Source organism: Fusarium proliferatum, assembly GCF_900067095.1.
Source record: "Fusarium proliferatum ET1 genome assembly, contig: FPRO_scaffold005, whole genome shotgun sequence".
In the NCBI taxonomy this organism is placed as follows: domain Eukaryota; kingdom Fungi; phylum Ascomycota; class Sordariomycetes; order Hypocreales; family Nectriaceae; genus Fusarium; species Fusarium proliferatum.
In genome coordinates, this window is record NW_022194794.1 from 2937502 (window position 1) to 2954068 (window position 16567).

Below are 16567 nucleotides of genomic sequence, written 5' to 3' on the forward strand. Positions count from 1 at the left end.
CAAGTGATGTGCAAGTGCCCGAGCGGACCTTTTCAGCTCATGTAAAGCGCCATATTTAGAGGTAGCGAGCCCTGCGTCATCTTATTTCAATCCTTGCACCTCTCGAGTTCTCAAGCCGAGGCCACTATTCCCCTCGCAGATTAGACAATTCTACTGCAAAAGACGTATTGTGCTCTATGAAAGCCCTGAGTCCTTCCGCCTAACACTTTGATTCATGCTTCAAAACCACAAAGCAACTAAAATCAAGAGAAGAGTGTGTGAGATGGCTGGCTCATCCGACAAATTCAGTAGCCACGGCCAGGAGAAAGGCTGGAAACCGCTGATGTGCGCTGCTGAGGCCGGCGACGTCGACACGCTTACAGCGCTGCTTACTGACGGTTGCGACATCGACATCAACGCACGCGACTACGGCGGCTGCACGTCGTTGGCACTAGCTGCCGAAAAGGGACATACCGCTGTGGTAGAGCGACTGCTTGCACACAACGCCAACCCCAACTTGAGCGATCTGGACCATCTCGCACCGTTATGGAAGGCCGCTCGCGATGGCCATACATCTGTCGTGCAACTGCTACTAGCGAGTACCAAGTTGTCAGATGTCAACCCGCGGCCTTCATACCTCCACGAGCATAAACTAGAGACACCCCTGTCCATTGCGATCAAGGAGGGCCATCAAGAAACAGCCGAGCGACTATCACACGCAAATGGCATCAATCCGTGCCTAACAACAATCCTGTCTAAGACTGTCTACTGGGAAAAAGTCAGTATACTTGGCCTTGCTGTTTGTGCTGGATTTGAACACGTGGCGTTATCTTTGCTGGCAAAATGCGACATTGGGCGCGACTCTCAAGAGGCTGACCACGGTGGGACCAAGAACATCGTTGAGCCTGCATCGAAACTCCTGGTTTTCGCTGTCGCCGCTGGATGCTCTAGAATTGTTCGAGAACTTTTGGCCAAGCACAGTCTCGATGTTAACGCGGTTCATGGGTACCACGCAGGGGAAGCACTAGGCTGGGTTGAAGATAGCCCACTGATGGCGGCGTCCAGGCGGGGCGATCTCAGCGCCGTCCGGTTGTTTCTAGATATGGACGAGGTCAGACCGGGACTTAGTTCGAACCGTAGCGGGACGGCACTTACCGCTGCTGCCCAGGGGGGTTTCGTTGATGTGGTCAAGATTCTCATTGCTGATGGCAGGATTGAGGTTGGCCATGAAAATCAAGATGGGCGCACTGCTCTTTCATTTGCGGCCGAGAGTGGTTCCAAAGATGTAGTGAACGAACTGCTGGCAACTGGAGACACCAATCCGAATGACCAAGATTCCGATTCGAGAACGCCGCTGATTTGGGCCGTGAATCCACGGCATGGGTATGGGCTTGGGGGTTGGTAGTCGCACGAGGGCGCGACCCGCAGGCTGCTGGCTGATAGCCAGATCGCCGTGAACGCTCGTGACTCTTTCGGCCTTACGGCATTATTATACGCGGCTAAAAATGGCGCTCTCGGACTCGTCATGGCTCTTTTAGAGCACCCTCAAATCGATCCGACAGCTGGACCTAAGGACAAGTCGCCCTTAGCAGAGGCAGCCGTACATGACCATGCGGACGTGGTTCAGGCACTGATAAGTGTGGGGCAGGTTGACGTTAATACCATCCTAGCCAGTACCTATGAAAGAACAGCACTCATGGCTGTGGTCGAATATGGCCGAGTCGAACGCGAAATTGCGACTCAAGTGCTGCTATCCGCCCCCAGTATAGATGTGAACTTCCAGGACAGGGACGGTAGGACAGCGTTGATGCTGGCTGCCTCTGGAGGCACAGTAGGAATGGTCAAGCTTATTTTGGCTTCTGGGGCCGAGCCTAACATGCAGGATAACTCTGGTCGTACGGCTCTTTGCTATGCGAAGAGCATCGAGAAAATGAAGGCGCTTCTCGAGGATCCAAGGATTAAGCCCGATCTCCCAAACAGCCAAGGGCGGACAGCACTTTCTCTTGCTGCAGAAGCTGGTAGAAGGGAACATGTCAATGCACTTCTCGAAAGGAAAGACGTTAATCCAGACTCACGGGATATCCATGGAAGATGCCCTCTTTCATGGATTTTCTGCAAGAATGGTCTTCAGGATAGTGAGAAAAAAGAAGAGCGGAAAGCTGTTTTGCAGCGGCTGCTTAGGATTCCAGACGTCGATCCTAATGCCGAGGACCATGATGGCTTTACTCCGTTGCTTCTGGCTGTCATGTCTCATCAAGGCCATGAGTATGTCGAGGTTCTACTCTCGCGGTTAGATCTTGATGTGAATCAGCCTCGAGCTGGGGGCCTTGGCAGCCCATTAGACACTGCAAAACAAGTAGGTAATATGGAAACTACGGCGCTTTTGCGCACAAGAGGTGCCAGTGAGTCGATCAATTCTGTGAGGCCTCATTCCTTTGAGGCCACCTTTGTGATGGAGCAAGGCTTCCGGTCTAGTGCATACTCTATGTTTGAGGAGGCTCGACCACAACAGCGACAACGACAGCGTGCACGCCGCTCATTATCTCAAGGAAGTGGAACTTCAAGCGATGAACCTGATTTTGACTACCAACCGAAGCTGTCAGGAAGTCTAGTTGATGCACTACGAGCAAACCTGCTTAAGGAGTACCCCCTATATCTGGAGGAGCAGCAGGAATATGTCGACGAGTGGACAGATGGCACAGAAAGCATGTGTTCGTCATGCTTGGATATCAACCTCGGTTCTGCCCTTTGGAGACGCCATACCCAGTATGAAGGGCGCGTGATCGCCGGCCTAGGTAGGGTGGACGAAACTTGGAAGACGAGGAGTTGCCCTCTATGCCGCCTGTTTGCTACCGTGTATCCTCATACCAGCCTCAGGGAGGAGCACAAGCTGGTCAGCTTCTCTACCACGCAATCTTGGATCTGCCACGGAAAGATGAGCCGCTGGAATGATCTTCGATTTAAGCGATTCGCCGACACTATGTTGCTAGCCGTAGTGGCTGGCGACTCCCCCGTTGCTGACGAGGTGGTTCCAACCCGACGTCGCTCAAGGCGCAACCCGAGCCCGTCAAGACGTGAAAAGGATGTTGTTAAAGCCACTTTCTCTTCCGGCCTCATCGGCCGCCTCGGGAGGAACGGTCCAAATCTATGTTCCTTGAATATCCCGCGAATGACCACCGAGATAAAGGACTGGAGTATAGCTAGGGGTTGGATAACTTTGTGTCGCGAGAACCACTCGGGGGAGTGCAACCCGCGTAAATCAGCCGCCGTTCTGCATTTCTTTCTGATCGAGTGTTCTACAAGGCAGATTGCTGAACAGAAAGAGTCTCAGACTGACGGTCTGCCGCCATATGTCGCTCTGAGCTACGTATGGGGTCAGTCACAAGGGAATCAGCAACCGCTACAACGAGAGAAGCAGCAGGAAATCCTCGACGGGAAAGGAGACGGTATAGTGGAGCCAGCTATTGAGGATGCCATCCGTGTGACACTAGAGCTGGGTTACAGATACCTCTGGGTGGATCGGTATTGCATTGTGCAGACGGGAGACGAGGCCATTAAGCAGGAGCAGTTAAGGCATATGCATCTTGTCTATGCCAATGCCGAAGTGACTCTGATTGCAGCAGCTGGGCAAGATTCATCAGCAGGTCTACCTGGTGTCCCAGGGCGCCCGAGGAGCCAGCAACCCGGCGCTTCGATTCAAGGACACGCTTTGGTATGTATCCCACCAGATCCCTCCCTTCACATCCGCTCCCGCTCCACTTGGGCCACTCGGGGATGGACATATCAGGAGGGACTGCTAGCACGCCGTCGTCTCTACTTCTCAGATTATGAGATGTCTTATGAGTGCCGGAACATGCTGTGTCGTGAGGCCATCCGCTTGCCTATTGGATTTGAACAGCTACTATCTGGACATAAACCACGCTTTATGGAGCCGTTTTGGATGTATCAGCCATACAAACTTCCCGGGATGGATTCAGACCAAACTGGCGTCGGCCTATTTGACCTCTTGGAGGTTTACATGAAACGAAAGCTTTCCCTGCCTTCGGACACACTCAATGCCATGCTTGGCATCTTCAGTTTACTTGCTCAACACAAAACAAGACCTATCTATCATATTTGTGGCGTTCCCATTCTGCGCCTCAAAGAACGTTACGAACGAGGATCAGGGGGAAGGTCACGAAAGCCAACAGGGTCCAGCAACAGCGTCGATAATGAGGATACCGCTGCTGCAGGCCTAGGTGGCTTTCTCGACGGTCTATGCTGGCGACTTGTAAAGCCCGCCCATCGGCAGACAGGCTTTCCGAGCTGGTCGTGGACAGGATGGCAGGGCGTGGTCACGGGCATGAGTAAGACAAGCAAGCCTATGAAGCAAAGCAATGGATTTGCGATAGACGTATCCATCATTCCGGGCAATCAGGACGATGCAGTTGCAGTGCCGTGGAAGCGGTGCTATGACCAATTGCGAATGGCGGACGACAGCAACCCAGACATCCGATCAGGCCAGAACCATGTGCTTGAGATCACAGCCAGTTCTGTCACCGTTAGGTTTCACAGGGGAGAGTTCGACGGTCGCCCCAACACGTGGATTGGTACGCTATGCGCTGGCCATGGCGTATGGCAGGGCGAGTTCTTCCTCACCAGCAAGGATGTACTTGTGCCATCGCTGCTACAGGAGTCCTGGACAGGCATTGTATTAGGGAATTCGAAAAGTGATTGGCACGAGAACCTTCACGACACCAAAGTGGTCGTTATACAAGAACAGAAGCATAAGCGGGGGCAGAGAAGTATGAAGGGGCAAAAGTACTACGAACGTGTTGGATTACTTAGGGTTAAAAATTGTACACTTGAAGGCAGTATGTTAGATCAACAGACGTGGAGACTAAGGTAATAAAATAGCCGTCAGGTTCTAGTGAGGCAGGCTCTGCTGTGCCAGCCTAGCCCGCAGCTCCGGTATGTCGTGGGTTTTATTTAGTGACAGCCTGTAATGTCGTCAGGATGGTTTTCGGCATTCTCATGGGGTTTGCTATCAACATGGCAATCACTGATGCCAAATGATACCTCCAAGAAGACTGGAAGAAATGTTTATGAGAGCCGGCAGAGCTATTTGTAATCCACACTATTACACACAACATAGGCAGCTATTGCGTACAACGGCAACTTGAGAAAGGTATAGAGGCTTGAAATATTGTTGGAACGATTTTTGTACTCTGTGAGTTCTCGCAGCCGACGTGAGGGACCTGTTCTGGCCTGATGCAAGTTTCGTGGTTGCTTATGTCCCTGGCTTAGATCAGTAACCAGTACCCCTGAGCCAGAAATGGCTCTGACGAGGGTTTAAAACTGATCTCATTTTCTTTGGCTCCTGAGAGGTAATTACTCCTGCACTTGACAATAAAGTGTGCGGGAAGACTAACCTGGCCAGGCTTCTCGTCATCTCACGGTGAAGCAGTAAGCATACTAAGATCCAACATAGTCCTAACAGAACACGAACCAGGGCGCTTCAGTAGCTATCATCATGAATCTTTTCTTCGCGGGCCTCCTCTCTGTCCTGTTAACTAAGATCTATGATGGTTTCCACGCAAGAGGAACACTGAGTGTTTTCTCCGTTCTCAATGCCATCGCATTAATCGTCGTGCTCTACTTGAGGGAAGAGACGAGTAGTCGGAGTCTTAAAAACCTTAAGAAGGTCTATAAGCATCCAAAGATTCAACTGGTCACGTGGATATGGCATGAACAGCTTCCTTTCTTTGTGAGGAAGTGGATACTTTGGAGAAGAGATTTTGAAGAGCCCGTGTCTTATGATAGCTATGGCGAATATGGACATGGTGGTGAGTCGGATACAGCAATGCAGAGCTTGGGAGAAGCGAAATAAGTCTGGATCGTCACTGGTGGCACTGAGCATGAAAGTATCGATCGCCCTACCAAGACAGATCATGTCTGAGACTTAAGAATAAAACCTTAGCTTTTTAAATTAGCAGAATATATGAATTGAGACGCTTCCAGTTAAGAACATCAGGAAAGCTGGCCTATGAACGCAACTAGGAAAGCAGTAAAACCGATGGAGATTACAGAAAGTACAGGAAAACAGCTCCTCCCGGCGACTTATAACAGAAAAGGGGTCAAAGACGAATCATTGGCAACGGCTATTTGGCATTCCGATTACGCGGTATGGTCCTTGGCTGGCGGGTTCCATTCCAGCAAAAGTAGGAGCGCAGACAGGAGCAGTGCATCCACTGTCTCGGGTTTTGTTCATCTAGGCGATGAGAGAATTTTCGAGTTCATGGGGCAAGTCCTCAAGTTCTCCATCATCAGATCCATAGGGTGTTTTGTCGGCGTTGGGAAGGCGACGGAGTGCCTTGCGCAGACGAACAGCCATGGAGTCATCGCGAGCGTACAATGGTGTCGCGGCCGCAACACGAGCCCGCATTTCCTCAGGAGAGAAATTGACACCAGCCTGAGGAGTGTGAGCGGAGAATGAACGCTAAATAATCGCTGTAACTTACAGATTTAAGGAGTTGCAGGGAGAGTAGCTCTCGGGTCGCCGCAGCTTCTTGTGTCTGAATGGTTTCGGCAACGTCAAAATTGCTGCTCGACAGCTTGAACGGATCCGAGATTTGATCGGCGACTGCGTGCTAAGCCGACGCGCATTCTTCAAGGACAGACCAAATGCGCCAGACTTCTTTGCCGTGCAGATCGTCGGGGTTGGCGGCGAGGGCCTGCGGCCGAGAGATGTGATTCCAGTAGAACTGGGCAGCGCCGAGGATTTCGCGAGGAATCTCCCATCAAGTCAGCCAAAAGGTAAGCAAATAGGGAAAAACTCATAACCTACAGAGCCGCATTTCTTCTTAGAGTTCTGACAGCAGAGACAAATCTCCTTCACCGAGTCTTCGATGACACAGAGCAGACGCGCGTCGCGATGGATGGTCGTGAGGCAGCCAAAACAGGGAGCCCCATCTGGCGCAGTGAACGAGGTAAACCTGATGTCTTTATCGTAGACGAACTCTGCAAGGGCATTCGCGATAGTAGGTAGCATCGACATCTCGAATCGCGCGGTTAGAAACCGGAGGAAAGACGAAGGGCTGGCGATGCGATGAGATGGCGAGGACTTGGGGAGATGAAAGCATCAACACACACGAGCAGATGGTAAGAGCCTTACTATACAGAGGTTCTGAAAAGGGTTAGCTGCTGGCCAATGGTCAGCGAGGTAAGTGCCTTGTCGTGGTGAGATAGAGCTCGCACTGGCGGCAGCTGGCGACGGTATGAGGGAAACATACTCCCTCTAACCCATTAATGAGTTTTCTTTCTCGACCTCGTTATCTATTCTCAGCTTAGACTCTGCGTATCAACAGACGTCCTCCTTTTAGTACGATATCTGACTCTTCCCTGATCACCAACGCTTCGCCTTGCCATGTCCATCTCCTCTGCGGCAATCGCAGCTCTTGAGGAGTATGAATTTGATCCTGAATAAGGCTTTGCTCGTCATGGTCTTGAAGATGCTTTGAATGCGCGCCTGCGATCTACCGAGGCAACTGTCTCATTTGCGTCATCGATGAGAGAGAGGCTTGCTGCACTTGGTGGCACCACAACCACAAGAAGTGTACTGCTGTAAGTATTCCTGTCTTCGAAGCTTCTCCGAGCGGTCAACTGATGTTTCACAGATCCCACCGGAACTGAAGGGTGTAGTCCAGTACTACTGGAATCAGGTTGACCACGAAGCCACCGCCGATCGGAAGCTCTCCTTTCTCCAACACTGGTGTGTCGTGACTCGTACAATGCCTCAACGAACTCAGTTCCACGCTCCGCTCCCTCGTCGACGTCTTGAACCCTTGTCGAGCCTCCTCGAGAAGCCCCATAGGTGTTGCTCCTGTGCTCCAAGTCCAAGAAATTGCCTCTATCCGGGATTATCTATCAAGTCCAGGTTAGTTCGCCTATCAGTCTCCAACGCTTCGTCGCTAATCGTTTCCCCGTTTTCACTGCGACGCTTCACCGCTCCCTCCCGTTCGGGATCCTCTCGACAACGAAACTCTCGCAACAAAGCGGATTGGCCGAAGAGACTCCCCACCGAATTTCTTGCTGTGATGCAGCGATGAGTCGACGCCAGTGATCCGACCCTGCGTGTCTTCCTTCGTTCTGCTGGGCAGGGCGTTTTTCATCGAGTCTGCACAGGACACTCCCCAGCGCCGTTGCGAAATGAGTCAGATGAGTTGGCAGGCAAGACGAGAAGTAGCCCCTCTCAGATTGGTCTGTACAAATTTATAATGCGTTTCAGGATTCAACCCTAAGTTTGGGCCGAAGTCTTATCATAACGATCCTAACACCTAGGATGAGATCGTCAAAGAAACCCTAAAACTTATGATGATGCGATCAGCGATCATTAGTGTTGATATCTTCGAGTCTTATGCGCAGGTAGATTACTGATTACACACCGGGTTCTCACAAACGCAGGCAACGAATTGCTGTATCGCGTATTCTTCTATCAATCTACACAAACAATAACAGCCCTTACGCCACAATCTCAACCCGTCTCTTATTCCACTGATGCGTCAACGCCTTGGACTTTGGCTGTCTCTTAACCTCATCATACAGCCTGGCAGTAAGATACTTGTAAATCCAAGGCGAGGCGCCATTGTACACAATGCTGTGATCACTATCCGTGAACGCAAACATCTTCATCTTCTCAGGCGATACGCCCGCACCAACGAGGAGATCAATCATAGCAGCTGCATGTTGGTAGTGAACGTTGTCATCACCAGTACCGTGAAGAATACTGAAACTGCCGGCGATGTTCTTGAAACCGTCAACCTTGTGCACGGCCGTCTCGAGATATCCATCTTTATTCTCATCAAGAGTCTTCATGTATCGCTCCGTGTACATGGAATCGTAAAATCGCCAGTCTGACACAGGAGCAGTGATAAGACCGAAGCTAAACACCCCAGAGTCTGCTTCCACGGTCTTGGCTGTGAGATATCCACCATACGACCATCCCCACATTCCAATCTTATCAGCGTTGATGAAGCTGTATCTCTTGATGAGCTGTTCAGCAGCCCAGATCTGATCAAGCGGCTCAAGCTTTCCGAGCTGAGATGTAACGAGCGATCTGTACTTGCGGCCTTGCATGGCGGTTCCGCGGTTATCGACGGTGTAAGCAATGTACTGAAGCTCAGGATCAGACGAGATGTAAGACTTCCATCCTAAAGATTGGAAAGACTTGGCGACGCGCTGGGAGTTGGGCCCGCCGTAGGGAGTGAAGAGAACGGGGTACTTCTTAGCGGGGTCGAAGTTGACAGGGAGCTGCTGCATGACGTTCAAGGAGTAACCATCAGGGTGCTTGAGTTCAAAGTATGTAATATTGGGCAGGCTGTACTGAGTGATGTTCTTGTAGAAAGCCTTGTTGTCGACGAGAGTACGGACGGGCTTGCTGGTGGTGTTGGTGGTGTACAGCTCTTGGTACGGAACATCAGGGCCCTGGTAGTGGAGAATGTAGTAGCCACCGCTAGAAGAGAACGATGCAGACCAGTAACCGGGAGTCTTGTCATCAACGAGAGGAGTAATCTTCTTAGTCGCCCACGAGACCTTGTAGACATGTCGCTCGGTTGAGTGTCGCTTCGATGCTTGGAAGTAAACAAGCTTCTTAGCAGTGTCGATGTTGAGAATAGTCGAAACCTCCCACTTTCCAGAGGTAAGTTGAATGGCCTTTCCGCCGTTGACTGGGTACAAGTAAATGTGGTTCCAACCATCCTCATCCGAAACATCAACGTAGTAAGCATCCTTCTTCTTGGAACTCAAAGGACCAACGAAGGAGATGGACAGAGTATGTTCAAGCCATCCATCGCTTCCGTCTCGCTCGCGAACGACCTTTGACTTGAGCGTCTCAGGGTTGACGACGACGTGAGCATCATGGTCCTGGACACGGTTGAAAGCGCGGTAGATAAGGGCGCTGTGATCTTTGGTGACCCAAGCGACTTCACCGATGATGAGCTCCTCAGGCTCAAAAGCATCAACAGGAACAGGCTTGTACTCGCGATCCGAAAGGTCAAGAATGTTGAGCTCGACGGTAGGGTTCTTGGATCCAACCTTGGGGTATCGAAGATCCAGCTCACGAGGGTACGTCGGCGCAAGCTTCTGGTTATCCATGTAGTAGGGAATGGTGAAGGTACCGACGCCAGTCTCATTGAAACTCAGGAACGCAAGGAACTTTGCATCAGGCGACCACCAAAGCGCCGAGCGTCCACCGTAGATCTCCTCCTCGTACACCCAATCAGGCACACCGTGAAACATATCCGGTCCTCCATCAGTGGTAATCTGTTCAACCTTGCCCTCACCATCACGAATGAAGAGATTGTTGCCCCGCACGAAAGCAATGGCTTCTCCACTCGGCGCAAACTGCGCGTACTGAATATCGCCAACCTGGTCTTTCACAAGAGGCTCACTCTCACCAGACTCGACGTCGAGAATGAAGTAATCTGCGAAATACGAGTAGCGGTATTGCTTGGTGTAGTTTGACGCGACGAGAACGCGCTTGGCGTCGCTGCTGATCCAGTACTCGTGCAGATCTTTGGGAAGTTTATCGGCTGTAATGAACTTTGTTGTCTTTTCGCTGACGATGTCTTCCAGAACGAGATCGCCATCGTCGCTAAGAACAATATAGTTTCCATCTTGTCCAGCGGAAGACCACTCTACACTCATGGTAGTAGGTCTCAATTTAGCGCTTGGACTGGTCTCATTAAAAGTGAGTAGGCGATCCCCCTCACCAACAGGTTGATGCGGCTGTCGAGGAGGATCAATCGCCAGACCCAGCGGGGCAAGCGCCAAAAGAGTGGCCAGTAATTTCGCGACCATGATGAACGATTGACCTGAGGTTGCAGAAGAGAAACCTTGAGGGGAAAAAAAAAGAACAAGAAAAAGGTTGCTCGGTATCACTCTGTTCTTATAGTGGACTAAGTTCCGGGACGAGATTAAGCTTATACCGGGGATCGACAGGGCTAGTGAGATAGGCGCCTTCCCGCAGCGGTTTAGATGTGGAATGCTACAGGGGTATTAGACCTGCCGCTTTGGACCATTTTTACAAAGTTCCCCGTGTTATGTTGCGTTGGCCAAGACTTGGTTTCTTGGGAGGGCGACAAAAGTTCGTGAGGAGATAAGGAAGGAAGGTTGTTGTTGTTTTTGACGATAAGGTGACGATCCTTAAATTGAATTTTGCTTAGGGTTGGATGAGCCAATTACAGGGGGAAGTTCAGGGTAAATGTCGTTGTTGATTGTGATGGGCTACCCCTCACTTGGATTGTTGATGAATCAATAAATCTATTGGAGATCATGCGACGGTTTTAGAGATGGACAACACTCTTTACTGATCTATTCTGCTGAAGTTCACAGCTACAGTATCTTAATCCTCTATGACAGCATTCACCCATGGATGTATTAGTTCCAAGCCCCGCTTATTAACTTCCTCGATGCAATATCTCACAGTGTCTTCACCTATCCATGTCAAGCCCTTACTAATATTTTTTAACAGGGTGCACCACCTTTGGTTTCTAACCCAAGGACGACGTTCTGATATGTTCCTTTTTATACAATTTGCAATATCCAGATGATACTCTGCCGCAGGTTGAAAAAGCACCCTGCGATCGCCCGGAGGATATTCATCGCTTTTGATCAGAAGTATTTCAAATCGTTCCTTGGCGTCTTCCGGAGGTTGGATGTGTAGATCACAGTTTAGTAGATCCTGTAAGATTTGACCGAGTAAGTGGTAAGCAGTAACAAAATTCCCTATAGCAACGGTATATTGGTGAAACGCATAACCGTACCCTGTGCTGTCTTGTGGATAGAATTTATGAGTTAAACCAACACCAAATTCTAGAATCAATGGGCTTTGCCAATCGTTCACTGAACATAGAGTCAGGCTAAAGCGGCGCAGTAAGTCTGTGATCATATGTCCATCGTCCCCCCAATGGACATATACCCGGTGAAGGCACTGCATGACGAACCATGAATGCAGTAGCCTTGTTGCATTTATCACATCATGTTCAGCTTGTGAGGAAACATCCTGCCGCCCTTCACCAGTTGCACCTTCCAGGCGGGTCAGGATGTAGTCAACAAAGCTCAAGCATGACCCCATCGCTATGGACTTTTCGGGAATCACCCACACGCAGAGCAGAATAGGAATAGCCTCTGCCAGAGAAACAATTGAAAACTGTTCTAGCAGATAGATGATCATGGCGTCCGAATTGTCTGCTCTGACGACATTCTCAAGGAACTCTAACTGCCTCGGGTTGGAAGGAGATTTAGGAAGTACCGGATAGCTCCAATATAAGTGACCGTAAAATAAGCCAAATTCCTGCCAGTCTCGCAATACCGCAAACATGCTATTTCGGAAACACGCATTACCCTTGGACCAGCTGAGTATGATACTTAAAGCTGGGGCCAACTGGTGCATGTTTTTATTGTGATGAAGCTCTGTGCCTGTGGATGTTGTCGGGAACTCGTACCGTTCTTTCTTGATGCATAGAAACCGAGATTTGACTAGATAACCGGCAAGTAACCTTTCTGCTTGCTCAATTGATGACCAGTGACAAATTGCAAGATGTTCACGCCCAAACTGTGTGTCGGTAATGAAGTCGAATGCACATCTGTGTATGAATTCAACCCTTGTTGAGGCATAGTCAAAAAGGACTTTGTTTCCAGCCCATTCATGATAGTCATGATCCAGCGTCCTTACTTCAAGGAGACCTCGGCAAACCAAACGCAATCGATCTTCTATCCTTGAACATCTAGTTTGCAGTTCTTTTGCCTGTATTTCTCGGCCTTCCCTCAATATCGACGTGAATGGTTTGTCCTCCAGGGCTGTAGCCAAGACGAGCAATGAGCTCATCGAATGAAGAGGAAGGTCGCTATACCGATAGTTTTCCTCATCGATGTTCTTTGCTGCAAGAGCTAAGCTGAAGGACCGAGAAGCATCATTTTTGTAAGTTGACAACTTGGCATCATCTCCTAAACGATTCCACATATCGACCAAGAGGTCGTGTAAATCAGATGGTGTCTGTGCGAGTCGCTCCTCAAATTCATTGGCACCACCTGATCGTATTGCCTGATTGAGACTCTTGACAGCCAAGACCACCCAAAGAAACACACCATCTGCTTTCGCTACAACTATCGATAAAAGTCGAGATCGATCGCTGGAGCTTAGACCAGATACTTCTAGCTTGTTCTTCGCATAATGGTAGATATCGTACTCATTAAGCTGATGGGTTCTGAGACAGGGTTGGCCTTCAAAGAACCGACAAAAAGGATTCTCTTCCCTGCTGGATGCACACAGCTTGATATTGCTAAGGCTGAGTAAGTCGTAGATAACCTGGGAGTTCTGATTATCACCCCACGGTAGGTCCTCGAATTCTTTAGCCTCGTCTAGCCCATCAAGGAAAATGCAAAAAGTACTGCCTGAAAATCGGATGGCCCAGCAGAGAGCCTTCTTCAGCTCATTCATATCCCAATCTCCACGATCTCGCTTATCTTGAACGTTCGACTGTTCGGTCCACAGGCGCTGGGCGAGACGACGGTTCTTGTGAAGCACTTGATGTAGGAGAGAACGTGTCATTCCCTCGATACTCTTCTGTAGTGGCTGCCCTGGCTTCCAGAAATAGTGGGTGAGGATTTGGATGTTACTATGGTGGGCTCTCAGATGCTGCAACGTGAGGGAATGGGTCGCAAGGAATTTCATAAGCGAGCTTTTCCCAGAAGCAGGCTTACCGCTAATCCAATATTGCTGGGCATCTGACTCTAGCCAGGCCGGAAAACAATTAAGATCCGATGATCTTGTCGTAATTTCCCCCACTGGTGAGTGTTCCAGATCCTCATCATCGTCCATATTCTCTTCGCTTTGCTGAAAGCTATCGTCGTCTGATTCTTTCCAATTGGGCGAACGGCTTCGACTACAATCAGTGGTGTTCTCGAAGACCCAATCAAAGGTTCCAGGGTAATTTTCAGATATGTGATTTTCACGGCTCCTCATGTCAGGAAACCGGAGGCTTTGGAGCAATTGGTTGTGTTCTTGCTCGAAGATTTTGCTCTGGTCGCGTCTGGCCATATTCTGAAATTCTCGAGATACTGAATCGCGGAACCTCCCAAGGGCGCCCTGCGAAGTAGTGAATCCTGTGTTGATAGCTGCACGTGTTGTTTCATGCTCCTTGGTAATCAGGTTTCTTGTCTCCAGTGACTCAATTGAAAGGTCGGACATCCATGTGCGGCCATCCGCCAACTGTTTAATGACTGACTGTAGGTTGGTGTTAAGTTCGCTGAAGGACTGTTGTGAACTGATTTCTGCTGCCTGAGACTGGTTGCATATGCGGTGCAGAACGACACCATGGAGAAGGCTTTCGTATCGTTTGAGGTTGACCTCAAGACTTTCCAGTTCTTTTCCTTGCCACAGCGTGGCTAGACTCTTTTTACCCATCTCTATCTTCCCGCGGAATCCACGTCGAGATGTATCGTCAATATGAAGCTCTGAGAATTTGGATTGGAGCTGGGTCATGGATTCCTCCAGCTTTTTGCCAATGTCAATTATTTGCTGTTGGTCTCGGGTCGACGGCAGAACCCGAGAGGCAGAGCTGTTCATATCATCGAAGCAAGCTTTCGCGCTTTCGAGATAGGATTTCAGCCTGGGGTCAGGACAGTGTTCATTCCGAACGTGACTGTAAACCTGGAGAATATCTCTGCCGAAAGTGACGATCTGCATCGCGTTACAGAGAAATCCTATGCCTGCGATCGCGGCCTCGGCTCCGGACATTTTATGCGTTTTCTCAGATTTTAGAATATTCGAAGAATCTCATTCCATTTCGAGGGAGTGTTTGAGAGTGGAAGAATGAAAAAGAAAAATGATAATGGTGAGCTGGCCGAGTGCGGGGTGACGTGTCAAAACAAGGCGAACCAAATTGCGGCTGAGCAAGGCAGACAATTTGGATGACATTGTATTGAAATTGGAATTGTTTTTCTTTTTCATGCGCCATTGACAGCATCGGCATATCCTATTTTATCTAATCTGTATAGAGCTCCCAACACCTCGGGCGAAGTCAAACCCTTGTGCATATGAGTCATCATATTATTTTGACATCAGTTAAATGTATGTACTTGGTCTTATAACTATGTAACAACGAAGGGAAACTTAAGGAAGTTCACCCTGCCTAGATGCTCTTAAAGACAGAAAGGCTTGACAGAGCCTTTCCAGGCCACGAAAACAAAGTGTTGGAAGGGCATGAAGAGCCAAGAGCCTGGTTGTTCATCCAAGCAGGCTCCCAGTAGTACAGCCCAGCTCCTCCCTTGACCTTGCTAACAATGCTAGCAACCTTCTTAATAAACTGCGTCTGACCATCAGCAGAGAAAGGAATGTTCTTCATGTCGCTAGGGAAAGGCTGAGCAGGGGAGGGGCAAGATGTAGGCCAGTCAAGCTCGCTGACAAAGATCTGCTTGCCCCATTTGTTGGCCATGTTGGTGAGTGAAGTCTCAAGCGCAGAGAAAGTAGCGCCCGATCCGTAGAAGGGATAGTATGAAACGCCCATGGCGTCGAAGGCACCGAGGGTAAGACCCTTTTGGTTGAGGACCTGGGTGTAGAAGTATTCTTGAGTACCCCAGTCCCAGCCCTTGTCAAGATGAATCATGATCTTGGGCTTGGGGTTGAGGGAAGAGTCCTTGATACCGTAGGCTGCAGAGTTGAGAAGACGGCCGATGTTGTAGTAGGATTTGGTCGAGCCAGTAGGGAAGAGAAGACCAGCAGTGATTTCATTTCCAATAGACATGAGCGCAGGAGGAACACCAGCAGACTGGAAAGCATTCGAGACCTGCAGGGTGTAGTTGTACAGTCTCCAGGACAAGTTATCGATATCGGTAGGCCATCCAGAGGGAATAGCCTGATGGCCAGGATCAGCCCAGGTGTCGCTGAAATGGAGTGTGAGATAGACGCTCAGGCCCGCAGCTTTAGCACGCTTGGCGAGTTTGAGGTTATAGTCGAGGTTGTAGTCGCCGTTAGAGGGGTTCACCCAGACTCGCTGGCGGACTGAGTTGACGCCATTGGCCGCGAGGATCTTTTCGAGAGGTTGAGCGGAACCGCCGGCAGTGTATTGAATGCCCTTCTGTTCCTCGAGCAGAACGGAAGACCAGTCGACGCCCTTGTAGGTCAAGGCCAAAGCGACTGAGCAGTAGGACAAAAATGACAGAAACCGAAAGAGTACCATTTTTTCGGTTGTGAGAAACACACTGAACTAATCTATTTTTCCGAGGGACGGCGTTCTCTTAAGTAGCACCTTTCCCCAAGCACGACCTTCAGCTCAATACGCGGAGCTGTGTATGATCCGTACAGGGGCGTTCGTTATTCCTCCAATCACAGCTCGGATGAAGGATGTTTCACCAATTCTTCCGACATGGGTCTAGCGCTCCTTAATGAACGATGAAACCTCGTGAGAGAAAGTTCGGAAGAGACATACCGTAATCGGGTGTCTAGAGGCGGAGCTAGAAGTGCCGGCTCCGAGAATCAACATGCTCTAACGGGACTTGTGCATGTCTTTCATCCGCCCGAATAGGAATGCATGGAGAACATAGTCGCTAT

The 16567-nt window shown here is 49.8% G+C and overlaps 5 protein-coding genes across 5 annotated transcripts; 1 reads left to right on the forward strand and 4 right to left on the reverse strand.

Annotated features, from left to right (window-relative positions):
* Positions 1 to 262: 262 nt before the first annotated feature.
* Positions 263 to 4917, forward strand: FPRO_11225 (uncharacterized protein; the record flags this gene model as incomplete). Its single annotated transcript, XM_031232275.1, has 3 exons — positions 263 to 1362; positions 1423 to 4832; positions 4883 to 4917. The coding sequence occupies 3 exons, from the start codon at positions 263 to 265 to the stop codon at positions 4915 to 4917; spliced, it is 4545 nt and encodes a 1514-aa protein (XP_031082228.1).
* Positions 4918 to 6229: 1312 nt separating this feature from the next.
* On the reverse strand, positions 6230 to 7015 carry FPRO_11226 (uncharacterized protein; the record flags this gene model as incomplete). The annotated part of the gene is made up of 4 exons (XM_031232276.1): positions 6230 to 6430; positions 6480 to 6561; positions 6640 to 6752; positions 6806 to 7015. 4 exons carry the CDS (start codon positions 7013 to 7015, stop codon positions 6230 to 6232), a joined length of 606 nt encoding a protein of 201 aa, XP_031082229.1.
* Positions 7016 to 8478: 1463 nt separating this feature from the next.
* On the reverse strand, positions 8479 to 10815 carry FPRO_11227 (uncharacterized protein; the record flags this gene model as incomplete). The annotated part of the gene is made up of 1 exon (XM_031232277.1): positions 8479 to 10815. One exon carries the CDS (start codon positions 10813 to 10815, stop codon positions 8479 to 8481), a length of 2337 nt encoding a protein of 778 aa, XP_031082230.1.
* Positions 10816 to 12384: 1569 nt separating this feature from the next.
* FPRO_11228 (uncharacterized protein) lies at positions 12385 to 14755 on the reverse strand (the record flags this gene model as incomplete). The annotated part of the gene is made up of 2 exons (XM_031232278.1): positions 12385 to 12400; positions 12462 to 14755. The coding sequence occupies 2 exons, from the start codon at positions 14753 to 14755 to the stop codon at positions 12385 to 12387; spliced, it is 2310 nt and encodes a 769-aa protein (XP_031082231.1).
* A 394-nt stretch (positions 14756 to 15149) lies between these two features.
* On the reverse strand, positions 15150 to 16196 carry FPRO_11229 (putative arabinogalactan endo-1,4-beta-galactosidase; the record flags this gene model as incomplete). Its single annotated transcript, XM_031232279.1, has 1 exon — positions 15150 to 16196. The coding sequence occupies one exon, from the start codon at positions 16194 to 16196 to the stop codon at positions 15150 to 15152; it is 1047 nt and encodes a 348-aa protein (XP_031082232.1).
* Positions 16197 to 16567: the final 371 nt, after the last annotated feature.